Below are 15,961 nucleotides of genomic sequence, written 5' to 3'. Positions count from 1 at the left end.
CATTACACTCAGACTGCAAGTGATCTTAAAAATAACCATTTTTTCCCAAACTTTATTCTAATTTGAAGTAAGCAGAAGCTTAACTTCATGCTTGTTGAAACTTATTTTAGGTAAAAGGAAGAATTTTGTTATGACTTCCACGGCAAGGAAACAGTAAGGATGCTAGGGACCACATTTTTGTTTGGGGCTTAAAAAAACAAACACGCAGCAACATCAACAAGTAGGATCTAACTGACATTTTTAAAATGAAACATATCGTAACTCCCCATGACCTGCTGCAAACCTGGAACTTGTGAAAATCAACCTAAGTGACTAAATCACTCACATGAATGGCTGAAGCTGAAATTTAATCCCCTATTTTAAGTTAGTGAGGTTGGGTGGTTGTTGTTGTTGGTTTTTTTTTAATTAGAAGCTATTCACAGTACCGTGTAGGGACCTTGACTTATTTTAAAGTAGCTCAAAAATAAAAAGTAGTGTATTATTTCTAAAAAGAAGTAAGTTTACTACCAATACAACAGCAACGCTTGCAGGTTAAGTTTACAGCTCACTACCAGCCCAGGAGCTTTCCAGCTACGTGGCCAAAGTACAGGTGCACGCAGTAGTAACCCAGAGGACATTTAGGAATAACTAGTTTTTCTCGGTTACCGCCCCTTTTCCCCTTCTCTTCACTCCTTTTGCTCTCTAGTGCGTTGGGGGGAAGCCGCCTTATCCCACGGCGGCTGGCAGGGCGCCCGCCCCCACGTTCGCTAACACGAGTTACCTCAGCCGAGCGGGCCCGAGCCCTTCCTCGGACAACTCGGCGCCGACGCCGGCAGAAGCTGCCAGGCACGTCCGTCCCCCCCCCCGCCCCGACTCTCGGTGGTCGCTCGGGGCGGCCTCCCCGCCTCAGCGCTGGCTGCCCGGCGGGGCCCCCTCCGCTCCCTTCCCCTCACGGCCCGCCTGAAGCCACCTCACAGCGGCCGCCCCACGGACCCTCTCCCGAGAGCTGCCATGTTGAAGCTGCCCCGGCCGCCTCCGTCAAGACACCCCCCTCGTCCCCCACCGGCGGGCGGGGAGAGAAGCCACGCACGACGCGCTCCCCCCACCGCCGCTACCCACCGGGCGGGCCCGCCTCCCGCTCTTCCTCCTCCTCCTCCTCCTCCTCCTCCGTCCGGCCCCGCCCGGCAGCGGCGGAGGCCTCCCCGGGGAGCGGCGGGCGGTGAGTGGCAGCGGCGCCGGCCCCTCGCACGGCTGGGCGGTGCGGGGAGGGGAGGGGGCCGCGGCCGGTGGGCGGGCCGGGGCCGCCCCGTAGGGCTGCGGGCTCTCGGCGGGGCCCTACTTGGCGCCTAGCCGCCTCCGGAGCCGCAGAGAAACTTGTCGCCGGGAGTCCGCGCTGGTGACTTCGCCCCGCCGGGCTCGGTGAGCGTCTGGGGCGGGGACCCCGGGTAGGACGGCCCGAGCTGCCGACCTCTCTCCCGCCCCCACCCCCGCCGTCCTCCGGCTGCGCGCCGGGGCTTCCCGGCCTTCCGGGGTGGCAGCCGCTGCCCGGGCACCCTCCGGCCTGGCGGGGGACGAGGCCGAGCCAACTCCGGCTCTCCCGTCCCGTCCCGCCCTGTCCCGTCCGCCGGCAGCGGCCGGGCGGCGGTAGTTGCCGAGTCACCGCCGGCAGCGAGGCTCGGCCGGGCGGGCGGGTGTCCCGGGGCGGCGGCCCACCCGTGGCCCTCGGCTCCTCCTGTGGGCGCCGGCTGGCTTCTAAAGAAGCCCGGGCTCCCCGAAAGGCTTGCCCTGCTTTTCCCTAGGATTGTAGAGGAAATCCTAAAATCAAATCTGAGGGCTGGCTTCTGTTCGCGCCGAAGCCTGCAGTCGGGAAAGTTGTCGGCGTCCTTTGTAGGACGAGCGCAGAGTGACTTTGGGGACGGGAGTAGTTTTGCTGGCTAGCTGACACCGAGGTAAGCGTTCTCCTGCTGATCGCATGTGTAGCGGAGAGGTGCCTTGGCTGCCCGGTTCCCCTGCCCGGCCGGGGTCCGCCCCGAAAGGGCTGGCGTCCCCCTGCGCAGCGCATCCTCCGCCGCTGCCGGCCGGGCGCGGAGCCCCAGCCTGTCCGCCCTCACTCGTCTCGCTTTCAGAGCGCTAAGGTCAAGTTCAAACCCAGGTGCAAAGTAAGTTTTGTGATTGTATAGTGGTTAAAAATACTCAGGCTGGTTGACTGGGAAAGTATTTTGATCTCCGTGTTTTCCTAGGGCTGTTTGAAGGTTGAACTGAACTGTGTTGGTTTATTTATAACTTGATGTAGAAACATAATATAGAAATGCGTTTACTTATATCAGTAAAATATTTTCTGGTTTAGGGAAGCTTAATTCTGGCAAGCAAGTTGTCTAGATTACAAAGAATATGTTTGACAGCGGTAATATTGCTGGTACTTTTAGCATCGTGTTGTGATTTTAGTGTCCTTTAAGCAGGAGTTGTTGGCTGAGTGAAGTAGTGTATCTTTGATTTTGGCTATGCTATTTTCATCTTTACAAGGACATCTTTAGGTCAGTATTCTGAACACACAGAATTAAAATATATAGTTTGTACCCAGACACTTCTACGATGTTCCTTGCAAATTGCTTAACTTCAGGGAAGTTGCTCTTAAGCAGCAAGAGTTACTGTGTGTTACACTGGGGTGGTATACGCATACTTTGCAACTTCTTGTCTTGTAAAAGCTAAGCATTCAGTAAGCACTTTTATGAAAGCTTACTGATTTAAGGAACTTTTTACTATAGAACAGAGATCCCTTCATCATTTAGGAGAGTGCTTACAGTGCAAGTTGAAAGGCCTTCTTTTGTAAGGAATTGTAAGGCCTTTCCCTCCCTGCCTTAGTGGATTTTTTGTATGAATATTATTTTTTATAAAATTGGATAGTAGTTTAGTAGTAAGTGAAGTCATCTTATTTTGGATCATTTGTATCTCAACTGGAAATGTCTGCAAAGAGCATCTTTGGTGGTGTCCCTCTCCTCATTTCCAGTGGCAGAGTTCTACATCTTCTCCTCCTTTGCCTTATCTTTCTTGTCTTTCTCTGTCGCCTGATTATGTGGTAGCTGTGAACCAGGCCCTTGATATGAGGTGAATTTTTCTATCATTATAGACATGTCAATACTGTTTATCTACACTTGGAAATCAATTCTTATTTAGTTAGGCAAAAAGGCAGTTGCTATTCTGGCACAATGCTATATATGGTCAGTCTTATTCAACAATAGCTGCTCATGCTTGGAATTATTGAAGAATGTATAAATACATCTTGAAGTTGCTATCAGCCTTTTCTAGGCTTTTTGTTCAACTAATTTTGCAAATATATTCAGATTTTAAATTTTTACTCTGGTTTTATGTTGTAACCCTACTATCTGATACTTAATCATTATTCCCCTCTTTTGCAGCTAAAATGAATTCAGATCCTGATCCCCCTTCAAGTCCCTCTCACCCCCAGCTGCATCTTGGAAGGTCCCAGCTAAATGCTGCTGCTGTGGACCGTAGTGAGAACAATCAGAAATCTGGACCATCTTCAGGAGATACTGCAACTTTTTCCTCTTCAGTTCCTGGCTACTCCCATAGCAGGGAGAAAGCTGAAAAAAATGGTAAGTATGAAAGCAATTTTTATGCAAAATTGGCTTATGTTAAACACTGGGAGATTATTGTGTGTATATGTATTCTAAACTCTGTTTAAAGAGACACAGTAAAGTAGGAAAATAAATTTCTCCGATTTCTTTTAACCTGTTGTTGTGGAAGAGACTTTTCTTCTGCAGCTTGCTTTGTGCATATTTTTGAGTTTCCCATCCAGTTTTTCTTATGTGTATAAAGCAACAGGAAAGAAGTTTGTTTGAAAAATTGGCAGGAAGAATTAAATGTCATTTAGCATAATATTAAAGTTTCAATTTAATTTCTTTAGTTGGCTAGATCGCATGCTAACTATAGCTTTAATGTGAATTCTAACGTGGATTAATATGTACTAGTGTAGTGTAGACTGAGGGAATAATAAGCTGATATATGAAACCAGAGCAACAGAAATGAAGTTAAGATTAGCAGGCAGATAAGAAGTTGGATTAAGAATCATGATACACTTTGAAAGGCAGAATGATCCTTCTTTTTTTCCCCTCACTGTGAAACCATTGAGTTTCAAGGACTGCGAAAACTGATGGAATGAGCAAAATGTCTCATGCAAAAGGTAGAAAGAAAAATATCTAGCTCCTGTATTCAGCTGCTGAGTTCCAGTTTTAAATTCAGTTTGTCATCTAACACTTGTGCAAGAAGGTCTTGTGTTCAAGGTCTAGCAAACAACATTCACTGGGTAGGGGGGAAGTGAGTGAGCGGCTGTGTGTTGCTTAGTTGCTGGCTGGGGTTAAACCACGACACATTCATAAATATGAGTCACTCTATTGAAGGTAATATGGCTAGAGTTTAAGATTATTAAATGTGTTAATATCTACATGGCATGTATCAGAGGCAGCTGAGCTCTGCACATAGTTCAGGCCAATATTGTGGCTGTGTTAGCACATCTACCGTTCGCATCTAATTCAAAATTGACTGTTGGAACCTTCTGGGTTCTCTGTTACTAAAAGGCACGTTCCAGATGGAGGAGAATTTTTTGGATACCTGAATTTCTAACATGCCTCATTGTATCATTACCAACTTTGTCATGTCACCCACCTGTAAAAGAATTCAGAGATGATGGAGAATTGACACTTCTAACATTAATTACATGATTATTAATTTAGGATCAGTGCTAACAGGTATGTTTTCTTCCTTTCTTCATTCTCCAGTTTCTTAGTATGCTTCAACAGAGAAATAATAGCAACAATATTAGGAATATGGTATGGAGTTATACTGGGCTTTGTTGTTATATGATTACATAATATGAAAACATAGGTTTCTGTTGTTCATGCCCACATTCAAATGAATACAAGCTATGAATCTGGTGGTGTTTTACACAGAGATCCTGTCAGGTATTCTTCTCTAGCTAATTTGGAGATTTTCTTATTCTATATAAATACTAGACTTTTCAAATCATATCAAGTTTTGTCTTAGTTCTTTTTACAGGCCTGTGTATTTACTGATGATTGCTATACAGTTATGTATTATAGATGCTTTTGTTTGTGCCCCTATAAAAGAAGGCTTTTGAGCATTGACGTATTTCTCCATTTCAGTTGTGACTCATTCCTGATTACTTTAAATCTCTTACCATGAAAATCGTCTCAGTTCCTGGTGCCACTGTCATTGCCCTTTCCATCCTCATCTTAATATAAGCAAGTATTGAATGCTGCAGAATGAGTTACTGTTGCCATTGTGTCATGCTGAAGTCTCTAACAACCAAAATTTTATTGGATTTAGATATTAAATATGTTTGAGCATGTTTCTTCATCCAGTGTCATCTTCTATGGTTATTTTAGATTTATGTCATTTGTCATAACACTAACAGTTTCTAGAACTGAAAACTCATTTTAAAAAAAAAGGAAGCAGAGAGGTTTTTTTCCACTCACAGCAGCATTGGTCATCAGAACTTAAAAATGGGAATTTTAGTAGGACTTCAGAAAGAAGTAAAAATGACAGTACAAATTCAGTCATGTATGGGCATATGGAAACAAATATGAAAAAAGTGATGTCTCAGAAAACTGGCACTTCAGCAATTTTCAAAATATTTGAACTGAAAGAGAAGGTATTCCTGGCTATCACTAGAGTCTTTCCCAATAAATAACATTCAAGTTGCTGATAGATCTAGGAAGAGTGAAGGATCTGGTCTCTTAGTCATGGCGTGTTGTGGTCTGGTTGTATGAAAGGACATATGCACTAGACGAGATGTTCTGGAAACAGCTATTCCAACTTCTTTCTTGGAATATTAACAAGTCAGCTACTTTGAATAGTCACTATGTATCACTGTGATGATGACTGTAACTCTGAATGATGTAAAAGAGGACAGAAAAGACCAGCACGTTGCTGTACAGAAAGCTATCTCAATAAATATTATTGAATATGTAAAACACTCCTCTTTACTGGCGACTTAAATATCTTGCACAAAATTCTACAAACTTAAATTTGTAATAGAAGTTATTTAATTCTTAATAAATCAGGTATGATTTCTGTTGGAGAAGGGGAGATGTACAATGTCCATCTCAAATACTATCTTGAAAGGCAGTTTTACCTCAAGTCTATCTACCACATGCCCGTGTGCCCTTCCTGCAAAGAAAGTTACTGGTATCCTGGGCTGCGTTAGACAAAGCATTGGCAGCAGTTGGAGGGAGGTGATCCTTCCCCTCTGCTCAGCACTGGTGAGGCCTCATCTGGAGTGCTGGGTCCGGTGCTGGGCTCCCCAGTATGAGAGACACATGGACAGACTGGCGAGAGTCCAACAAAGGGCCACAAAGATGATGAAGGGGCTGGAGCATCTCTCCTTCGAGGAAAGGCTGAGAGTGCTGGGACTGCTCAGCCCGGAGAAGGGTCAGCTCAGGGGGATCTTACCAATGTATATAAATACCTGAAAGGAAGGTGTAAAGAAGACTGAGCCAGGTTGTTTTCTGTGGTGCCCAGTGACAGGACCAGAGGCAATGGACACAAACTGGAACACAGGAGGTTCCCTCTGGACATCAGGAAACACTTTTTCACTGTGAGGGTGACCGAGCACTGGCACAGGTTGCCCAGAGAGGTTGTGGAGTCCCCGTCCTTTGAGGTACTCAAAAGCCATCTGGACATGGTCCTGGGCAACCCGCTGTAGGTGGCCTGCATGAGCCGGGGTTGGGGGGGGGGGTTGCTGTGGGAGCAGATGACTTCCAGAGGTCCCAACCTCAGCCATTCAGTGATTCTTGAAATATTCTTGCCAACATATCTGTATTTCTGATCTGTGCTTTTTCTTCCAGTCTCTACTTACATATGCTGTGTTTAAGGCTATAGCATCAATGTGAACATTAAGTAATTTATTTCCTGGAAACACGCATCTCCTGCGGCATTATCCATATCTTGCAGCATAATTGAGCAAATTAGTGAATGCCCTGGCTCTGACTCAGTAAAGCACTTGCGCAAACACACATCCTCAGCTGTACAGGTACTTTATTTGGATTGAACTCCTATACTATAGGTTTTTTTCTTAGCAGTTTTTCAATCTATCTTCTGCTAATGTATCATTAGGTAGTGTTTTTGTTATTCCTTGTATATTTCATTTTACAATGGAAGGTAACAGTGCTTTGAGAATTTATTCTGCAAATCAAATCTGGATTTAATGAAAAAAACAATATTCAACTGTTGATCTTGAGATGATTTGTAGATACTGGTTTTGTTGCTTTAAAAGAAAGAAGAGGGTATTCCTATTTCTGCTCGCTGGAAAACTTGCTTATGTAAGTTATTGTCTTTTGTGTATGTGTTAGGAAAGGAATTGGTATCAATATGCCAACTCTCATGTTTAAAAATTAATTTAAAAAAATAAAAAATTGTTACTCTTTCAAGGATGTTCCTGGACAGAAAGTTTATTAGTGAGCAAAGCATATGCACTACTAATTAGGGCTTCTGAAATTTTAAAACCATTGTGTCATCAGTATTCATGTAAGCAAATTACAGGAGTGTTGCCGGTTGCTGAAACAAAAAAGTTCTGCCATTATTTTAGTAATCCGTGCCAAGAGGGACACGGGTGTATAGCAAGGAAGACCAGTGGCTGCTTGCTAATGAAGTCTGGTGAAGTTTGTTGAAACAGACTAAGACTCAAAGCTCCTAAAACACTTTTATGCTTCCCAGGTGCACAGGCCTCTCAGTTTCTGTCCAGCTGCTACAGACCCCTTTTTTGCATCTGTATTTCATCCACTGTATACATCCTCCTTCCTCCAGATACAGCCCTAAAGCAATGTGGAAAGAAATAGCTCATATGAGAGCTCTGAAGGTCCCAACACTTGATTTTACAAATAGTCTTAAAAGCATCATTCTTGCTAGTGGAACCATTTCTTCTATGTGTACACAGAGCAGAGCTAGGAAAGAAGCACCTTCAACGTGTTCACTTAGCACGTGAGTATCTGAATACCGCTGCTATTAATGTAATGGTTTTGGAAGAGATGCATGAATCCACACTCCAGTTAAGTGGTCTGTATTGCTGAGCTAGAAAGTAGCTTTCTGTGGCCCAGTGGATGTTTCACTTTTGGTTCAGATGAAAAGAAAGTAGAGTTCAGAGAAACTTGTCACAATGTCATGGTGATTGGATACTTGCCTGGGATCTCTGGATTCAAGTAACTGCTTTAAGTCAGCCATAATGGTAACTTGAACTGGGCTGACTCTCACCCCAGGTGAATATTTAATTGTGCTGCAAGTTATCTGGAGGTGTTACGATTTCTTGTAATGCTTAAGTACTTTCAAGCATGTAAAGTATCTTTCTTAAAAATTGACTGTCTGCCAGTCAGCAGGTAAAAGAGGACATCCTAGGGTAATAGAGAAATCTGGGAGGCAGTGTGAAGGTGGTAATTTTTTATATGTGGGTGAAACAGTTGATTTGCTTTTTACATCATTCTTGTACGTTTGCTAGCCAGTAAGGTTGGAGAGGAGGAATCGGGTAGGAATTCAGAGGTGAGAGTTTGGGAAGTTCTGAGAGCATTTCAAAGCTAAGTTGCAGTGCTTGAAGAAACATCTTTTTGGTTAAGGAACTAATTTTTGTTTTGTCCATGTTTTTTGCTGTTAAGGAAATACGCACAAATCTCTTGCTCTAGAATAGAGACCATATGGGAAAGGTATTTGTACTGAGAGCTTTGCAGACAGAAATCAATTTCTTATGTTTGTTTATAGATGTGGGGAGTTCTGCTTGTACTTAGGAAGGTTATGAGGTTTTTTCTATCTCTTGGAAGAGAGTTATTTTATAAATTGCATGACTTAGAAGAATTTATCTGTACTATTTATAAATTCTAAACAGTTTACAACACATTGTAACAATGTACAACAGTGTGTCTCCAACACATTGCTAAATGATAGCTAACAAATAGGGAACCTCTCTAATTTACAAATATTTTCCAGTGTTAGCCTCTTCCACTTAAGGTTACAAAGAACCTTTGCTTCAAAGCTCTATTTTAGCACTTCTGTGTCTTTATTTTCTGGCAATTTGCTTGTACAGACTAACTCTTGAGGCAAAGTGAAATGTTTGTGCAAAGCTTGAAGAAATCTCAGAAAAATCTTTGATTGTTAGAAGGGGAGGATTATGCCTTGAAGTATTAATTACTTAACAATTTATCTGTCAGTTTATTAATGCCCCTTCAAATTTTACCTGTAATTATTCAGGCTCCTGGAAAGCTCATTTGCCAGGCATTACTGTGGGGGAGAAAGGATTCTATCCAAACAAAGTTAATGACTGTATTTTCAGATAAAATTTTGGGACATAGTCATAGTTGGTGCAGAACAATGGGAATTGGCTTTTTCAGGTCTGCTGCTGTTGTCAATAACATGCTGGTGTTTTTACCATATGTGGGAATAGAATTGGACACCTGTTTATTTGAGGAAAGATTCTCACTCTTTGCCTCTTTCACCACTTGAAATACGTAAATGTTTTCTCTGGCTGGTAACAAATATATTGTTATTGATAACAATTTTTGCATTCACACAATTAAGAACCAGATTAGAAAAGTGCCCTAACTCAATCTTCCTTCATTATTTTTCAGGTGGATTGATTTCCTAATCTGTGTTAGTTTATGATAACAAAATGTTTTTCTAGCGTAGTCCCAGGGTGTTAGAAGGATAGAAATGAGCAGCTGAAGAAGGGTGGAAGGAGAAGAGGTTAATTTACTATTGTGAATAATGTAATGACATAGGAGTGGCTCTCTGAATCGTTTGATGCTAAGGTCTCAAGGTTCCTATTGTACACATTTAGAAATTTAATCTAGCAGTTGGAATATAATCTTTCAATTTAGTTTCCTCCAGAAGGAATCCAGTGTGTGTGTTCCACTGTGCAAACAAAATGCATTAAATGGGAACAGTTGGAAAGTTAAAAGCACATTCCTCATCTGAACTAGTTCTCTAGTATAATGCATCTGCATTCATCAGCAGCAAGAACTGCTAACTTCTGGAGCTATTTCACAGTGGCTTTGGAAGAAAATATTTGGAAGTACCTAATACCTGTACATTTATTTTCAAATAAAACTGCGACAAATCCCTGTTACACTGCAGTAATCAAGGAGAGACTTGAAACTGTTGTGCTGCTAGACAGCCACTTGCAGCAGCAGAAGGCCCACTTCATTGCGCAAGTTGGAAGGTGAGACTGGAAACAGTAAGCTGGGAAATAAAACCAATCCTTTGCAAAGTCAGTTAACTATTAGAAGTCCTTACTAAGCAAGGTAATAAGGCACTGTGGACTTGCAAAACAATTGAAGCGTGTCCTTTTTAAGGGCCGGTCTGTGAACTGCTAGTGTCTGTGTGGTGAAGAACCTAAACTGCAGAATTGCTGAGATTCCATTGAGCGTTGTGCAGGTTGTTATGATAGCTGTAGGTCTTCACCTACAAAAATATGTGGGCTTGGTGAGGTTTATGATCTCAATTCTTTCTCACATTGCTTTTCTGCAGGTTGCGTTTTTCTTTCTTTTTTTTTCTTTTTTTTTTTTTTTTTTTTTTGGTAGGGAGAGTTAATAATGATGATTAGCAACCAAGAAATGACAGAAAGCTTATTTATTTTTAACTTTCCAGTTTTGGAACATGTTAGATTTATCCCAGCTCATCCATAAAGGATTTAATCAGAGATGCCTGCATAGAAGAAGCAGCAGGGCCATCTCATTAGTTGTGTGTAAAATTAATGACTTTAAATGCTCATTGTACAATAATAGCTATTCTAGGAAGAAAGACCTTTTAAGAATAGTTTTCCCTCCACTTAAAATTTGTAGTCTCTATAGTATCATCATTCTTAGTCTTCCACCTACATGCTTTTTGTTTTATTGCTCTCCTGACAATTTGCCTTCATTTTGTGGGGGTGCAGAAGTTGTTCCCTTTTCAATTTAATGCTATTTGGTGACTTGCAATTGTGATGTGACTAAGACTATTATCATATCTACAAATGCATTGCTGGCTCCCAGAGAAAGCAGAGTTGAGTTCTAGACTTCAACACCTCTGTAAACAAATGTTATTCCCTTCTACCCCATCCCTGTTACCACCTTTAAAAATAGAATGCCTGGCAATGTATGCTAATATAAATATTTTTAACTGTTCGGGGGACAAGTAGGACTATCTTAAGTTCTGATCATGGAAGTTGAAGTGCATAGAAGAAAAACATGCAATGTACTCTTAATTGTACCAAGCCCTTACTTTGCAGTTAAGATAAGAATCCAGGAGGCTTCTGAATGGATGAAAGATTCAACACTCATGGATGAGCAAATAAGCATCTAAAGTTAGTAAAACCATTTATCAAAGCAACGATGTTTGTTGTACAAAATATTTCTCCCTTTCCAGTCAGTTCCTCTGTGTGTGTCATTATATTCTGTATGTACAAATCATGTTTATGACGTGATGCTTAATGCCTGCTTTTAAGTGGAATGTCAGTCTTCCCAGAAACTTCACTCCTACATCGGTACTGCACACAATACCACTGAACTTCTGAAGCTTGTGGAAGGTGAGTAGGATGGTTTCTCTAGAGACTCAAACTGGCTCTGCTGAACACTGAAAGCTCAACAGTACAATCCAGTGACACACAAAAGCTATTAGAACCTACCTTTTTGTTACAAAATGTACATACCAACTTCTTCTAAAAGCACATTGATAATAGACAATCTACCTGTAGATGAACAGTTTAAATCGGTTTTCCTAAAAGAAAGAAATTGGACACTTTTCACATTGGAGATATGCTTACATAGCATTTTCTAGTAAATGAAGGGATTTTTATTTTGTCATTAATGTGTGTACGCCTTTGCTTCTAAGTACGTCTGAGATTCTAGAAAGCTTGTTTCATAGTGAAAACAAAATCTGTAATAAAAAGCTGTGTGCTCTTCCCGGAAAACTTTTAATTTGTTGGATTTTGATTAACTTACCAGATTTGTGCTTGCAGAATGGACTTTTCCTGCAAAATATCCTGTGTAACACTGTATCAGAATTACTACCATACGCTTCCAAGAGGGACTGGAGGTATTACATAGGACATGACTCAAAAAGGAATACTTTCTAGGGAGATATTGCACAAAATGTGTTCTGCTGTATCTGTTTTGGTTGATATCCATGGGCAGGCATGCCCTTAAGCTTTCATTTTCCTACTTTGGCTATTTATTGCTTGGACAAATATGCCCGCATTACTTACTTTGTATGTTCATGCATTCTTGTTGCTTGCTTCCTACCTAATGTTATAAAATCTTCATATTTCAACATTGTAAAATTTTCTTCATTGGATTGCTGAGAATCTGCAAGAAAATTATTTTCTATAGCTATTATATTTAATTTGTGACCTTCTTAAAGCAAATTAATTCAGTCTTCTAACATAAATTAACTGCTTCATGTTCATGACAGGCGGTTATTTCTGATGTTTCAGTCATGCTTTGTTTCTTTTTTTTTTTTTAGTAGTCCAAAAAGATCAGTTGATTACAATACAGTCCTGTCATAGTCTTGAACTGTGTAGTCAGACCTCTACTGACTTCATAAGAAGCTATAGCAGCTTCTCTTTCTGACTGCACCCTAGCAGAGGTAAATATTGGAGGAATAGAGAACAAGACCGATGAAAGCTAAGGAGTAGGAGACAGAATTCCCTTATAACAATGGTTTGAGAATCCCATTCAGTTGGCCAGAGCTGAAAGACACCAGTGCTTCAAAGCAGTCTGCAAATACAGAGTTTTTGCAGGTGGGTTGTCTTTAGCAGCTGGATGCTTCATTTTTAAGAAGCCAAATGATGCTTTTTCTCTTTTAGTTCATTTTAGCCTTATTCTACATAAGGCATTAACATCCAGAGGACAGAACACGTTTTGGGGCGCTTAAATGCAAACTGAGGATGAAAAATGAATGTTAAAAAATTACTGGCTTCCAGTAAGCTGATTTTCTTTGTGGATGTTTTTGGTAATAATTAAGGTGATACGCATCCTTTCTGTGCCCCACCCTAACTTCCTTTGGGACAGGATTTATAGCATGTTTCTGAGCTGTTACTGGCTGTTTCTTTTTCAAGCTAATCCAGTGCTGGATTAGACAGCTACAGTTTAATATAAACTCTAGTTTTCCTGATGAAACTTGCAGCACAGAGTGCATTTATAACTCTGAACTTAATGATAGTGGAAGAGTTAGACTCTTATCTGCAAGTACTACTTAGGCACTTTTATTATCTTAATATTAAATACGGGATAAGCTTTATGTGTTGCACTTCACAGGCATGTTTTTGTGGAAATCTCTAGAGAGAAGATAAAATAAAAATCCAGCTTCGAGTTCATCATAATGAAAGTCATGGAAGAGGCTTTTTCAAATACAGTAACTAATCCTATATTTGTCTTTTCTGTGTCATGTCTGTCTCCCTACCCATTTATTTGTTCAGCTTGGTGGGAGGGGTGGAGTTGAGCAGCGAACATAGGTTATTCGTACTAGTATCCTCTCAAAGTAAAAGCACTTAATTTTCTTTGTAATTCAGATGCTACTCCCTTTCAGATTCAATTACAGTAAGACCTTGCTAAAGCAGTGAAGTGATGTATGCCTGAAGCTTCAAGTAAGTACAGTGCTGTGCAATGTGACAAAGATCAGTTCAGACATCAGTACACTTCATGGTATACGGAGAATTTGTTCACATGTGGGAGAAGATCTAATGTCAAACAAGACATTCTTTTCTCCCCACTCCCACCCCAGTGATTTAGCTGGTGGAAAGACCTGTGGATGAAAGCTTGTTCCATACTACTCTTCATCAAACATGTAAATTACTCTTGTCAGTTAATAACATGGAGCTGGGGGAAATGCTTGACATCCTGCATTAAGTAGCGAGCTTACTGGATAAAGCTAATGAAAATACAAAGTGCAGGTTTTTTTCTTCTGGATGCCATCCAGCTTTTTCTTCTCTCCTACCTGAATTAACACTGGAGCATTACAGTTTGTGAACTCTGTGCGAAGGCTCGCAGAAGTTGCTATCAATTCTCAGTATTAATATTAGAGAACCCGAACGGTGACAGACTTTTTCTGGGTCAAGATTCTTATTATCTTTTTCATGGGAATCCTTTACACTATTATTTACAGCATGCCTGTTAGAGCCAGGGACCTTTTTCTAAATGCAGTGCTAGTGCTGTCATTACTTGATTTTATTCATATTTTACAAAGATGTTAAAGGTGTTCAATAGCAGTTCTTCTCAGAATGTTCCTTAGCACCTTGCAGCCTAGAGACTTTCTTGCTCAGTGGTGAGATCTTTATATTTGATAGTTCTTTCTGGGCTTTTTCTTCTACCCTTGGTTTGTCCAGTTGCTTTTTAAAACTCGTGTAAATATTTGGCATTGGCCAAATACTTTTAACCTGTTGATGCCCTTTAGTTTTTGGATTTGGTAAGACATTGAGTAGTCTCTCTCCGTTTACCTTCTCTATTTTGCAAATTCTTCATATGTCTAGTATCATTCTCCTCAGTTTCTTCCCCAGGTTAAAAAGCCCTGATAATAGTGTCTTACTAGCACTGAGCTGGTTTTTTTGTAAAACAGTATGTTACAACTCCAAGGTTTTATTCTGAGTGGTAATAGTTCATAGCTTATCACTGTGTGTACAATGATAAGACATCTTCCTGGTTTGCATTTACTGCATTTCATCTGGCCTTTTATCACTTAATCAGTCATTAAATACTTTTGCAGGGTTTTTTTGGGGGGTTGGGGTTGTTGGGGTTTTTTTGCAGTAATTGCTTCTGAGGTGTTTTTTTGGCTTGAAAAACACAGAATCATCAACAGACTTTGTCACCTCCATGTTAGCCCCCCCCCCTTTTTTTTTTCATTCACACATAAATGCATTGAATAATATAGGTCTTCTTGTATATCCCTGTGTGTCTAAGCTTGTCGTGGTTTAACCCCAGCCAGCAACTAAACACCACGCAGCCACTCACTCACTCCCCCCCCATCTAGTGGGATGGGGGAGAAAATCAGGAAAAGAAGTAAAACTCCTGGGTTGAGATAAGGATGGTTTAATAGAACAGAAAAGAAGAAACTAATAATGATAATGATAACACTAATATAATGACAACAGTAGTAATAAAAGGATTGAAATGTACAAATGATGCACAGGGCAATTGCTCACCACCCGCCGACCGACACCCAGCCAGTCCCCGAGCGGTGATTCCCTGCCCCCCCCTTCCCAGTTCCTAAACTAGATGGGACGTCCCATGGTATGGAATACACCGTTGGCCAGTTTGGGTCAGGTGCCCTGGCTGGGCATGAGAAGCTGAAAAATCCTTGACTTTAGTCTAAACACTACTGAGCAACAACTGAAAACATCAGTGTTATCAACATTCTTCACATACTGAACTCAAAACATAGCACTGTACCAGCTACTAGGAAGACAGTTAACTCTATCCCAGCTGAAACCAGGACAAAGCTGATAATCTTTCCACTGGGAGAATGAGAGTAGTGTATTTCTATTTTTCGTTTTTCATTCCTTAATCTCTTACTTATCCACGCAAGAGCCTACATTCTAATTTGTTTAGAGGATTTCTGTGAGAAGCCTTACTCGCTGCCTTTGGAGATAGGCGGATCCAGCTCATATTTCTGTCATCAAACCTTTTGGCTCCTTCAGGGACATCTTATGTCAAGGCTTTTTACACAAGCTCTTCTGATTTACACAGTATCTTTTTTGCCTCTTCCATAGGATTAAGGTTTTTTTTTTTTCTTTTACATATTCGCCCTGTATGGATATCAGATTTATTGGACTCTGTTACAGATCTCTCTGGTATCATACCTGCTGCTTTCCATTTCTCAGTTTTAGGTGAGAGGCTTCACGCTGCTATGTATAGTTCAATAGAACTCTTGGATAAACAATTAAGAGAAACTACAGTTATAAACACAATTAAAAGAAACCATAGCTTCTTTGTTT

The 15,961-nt window shown here is 41.1% G+C and overlaps 1 protein-coding gene across 3 annotated transcripts in view; it reads left to right on the top strand.

Moving 5' to 3' along the window:
• Positions 1–1,259: 1,259 nt before the first annotated feature.
• The window catches only part of WFS1 (wolframin ER transmembrane glycoprotein), a 36,974-nt gene continuing 22,272 nt past the window's right edge, over positions 1,260–15,961 (top strand). The window contains exons 1-2 of one of the 3 annotated variants that reach the window (XM_075022738.1): positions 1,260–1,398; positions 3,396–3,593. In XM_075022738.1, the coding sequence (XP_074878839.1) occupies positions 3,401–3,593 (193 nt within the window). In that variant the 5' untranslated portion in view covers positions 1,260–1,398; positions 3,396–3,400. Of the gene's footprint in view, positions 1,399–1,520; positions 1,929–2,118; positions 2,139–3,395; positions 3,594–15,961 lie in introns of those variants that run through there. The other 2 variants (XM_075022745.1, XM_075022753.1) reach the window with 2 other exon arrangements.

The sequence above is a fragment of the Buteo buteo genome, chromosome 1 (genome assembly GCF_964188355.1).
Source record: "Buteo buteo chromosome 1, bButBut1.hap1.1, whole genome shotgun sequence".
NCBI classification, from domain to species: Eukaryota; Metazoa; Chordata; class Aves; order Accipitriformes; family Accipitridae; genus Buteo; species Buteo buteo.
This window is presented reverse-complemented; position numbering and strand designations above follow the sequence as displayed.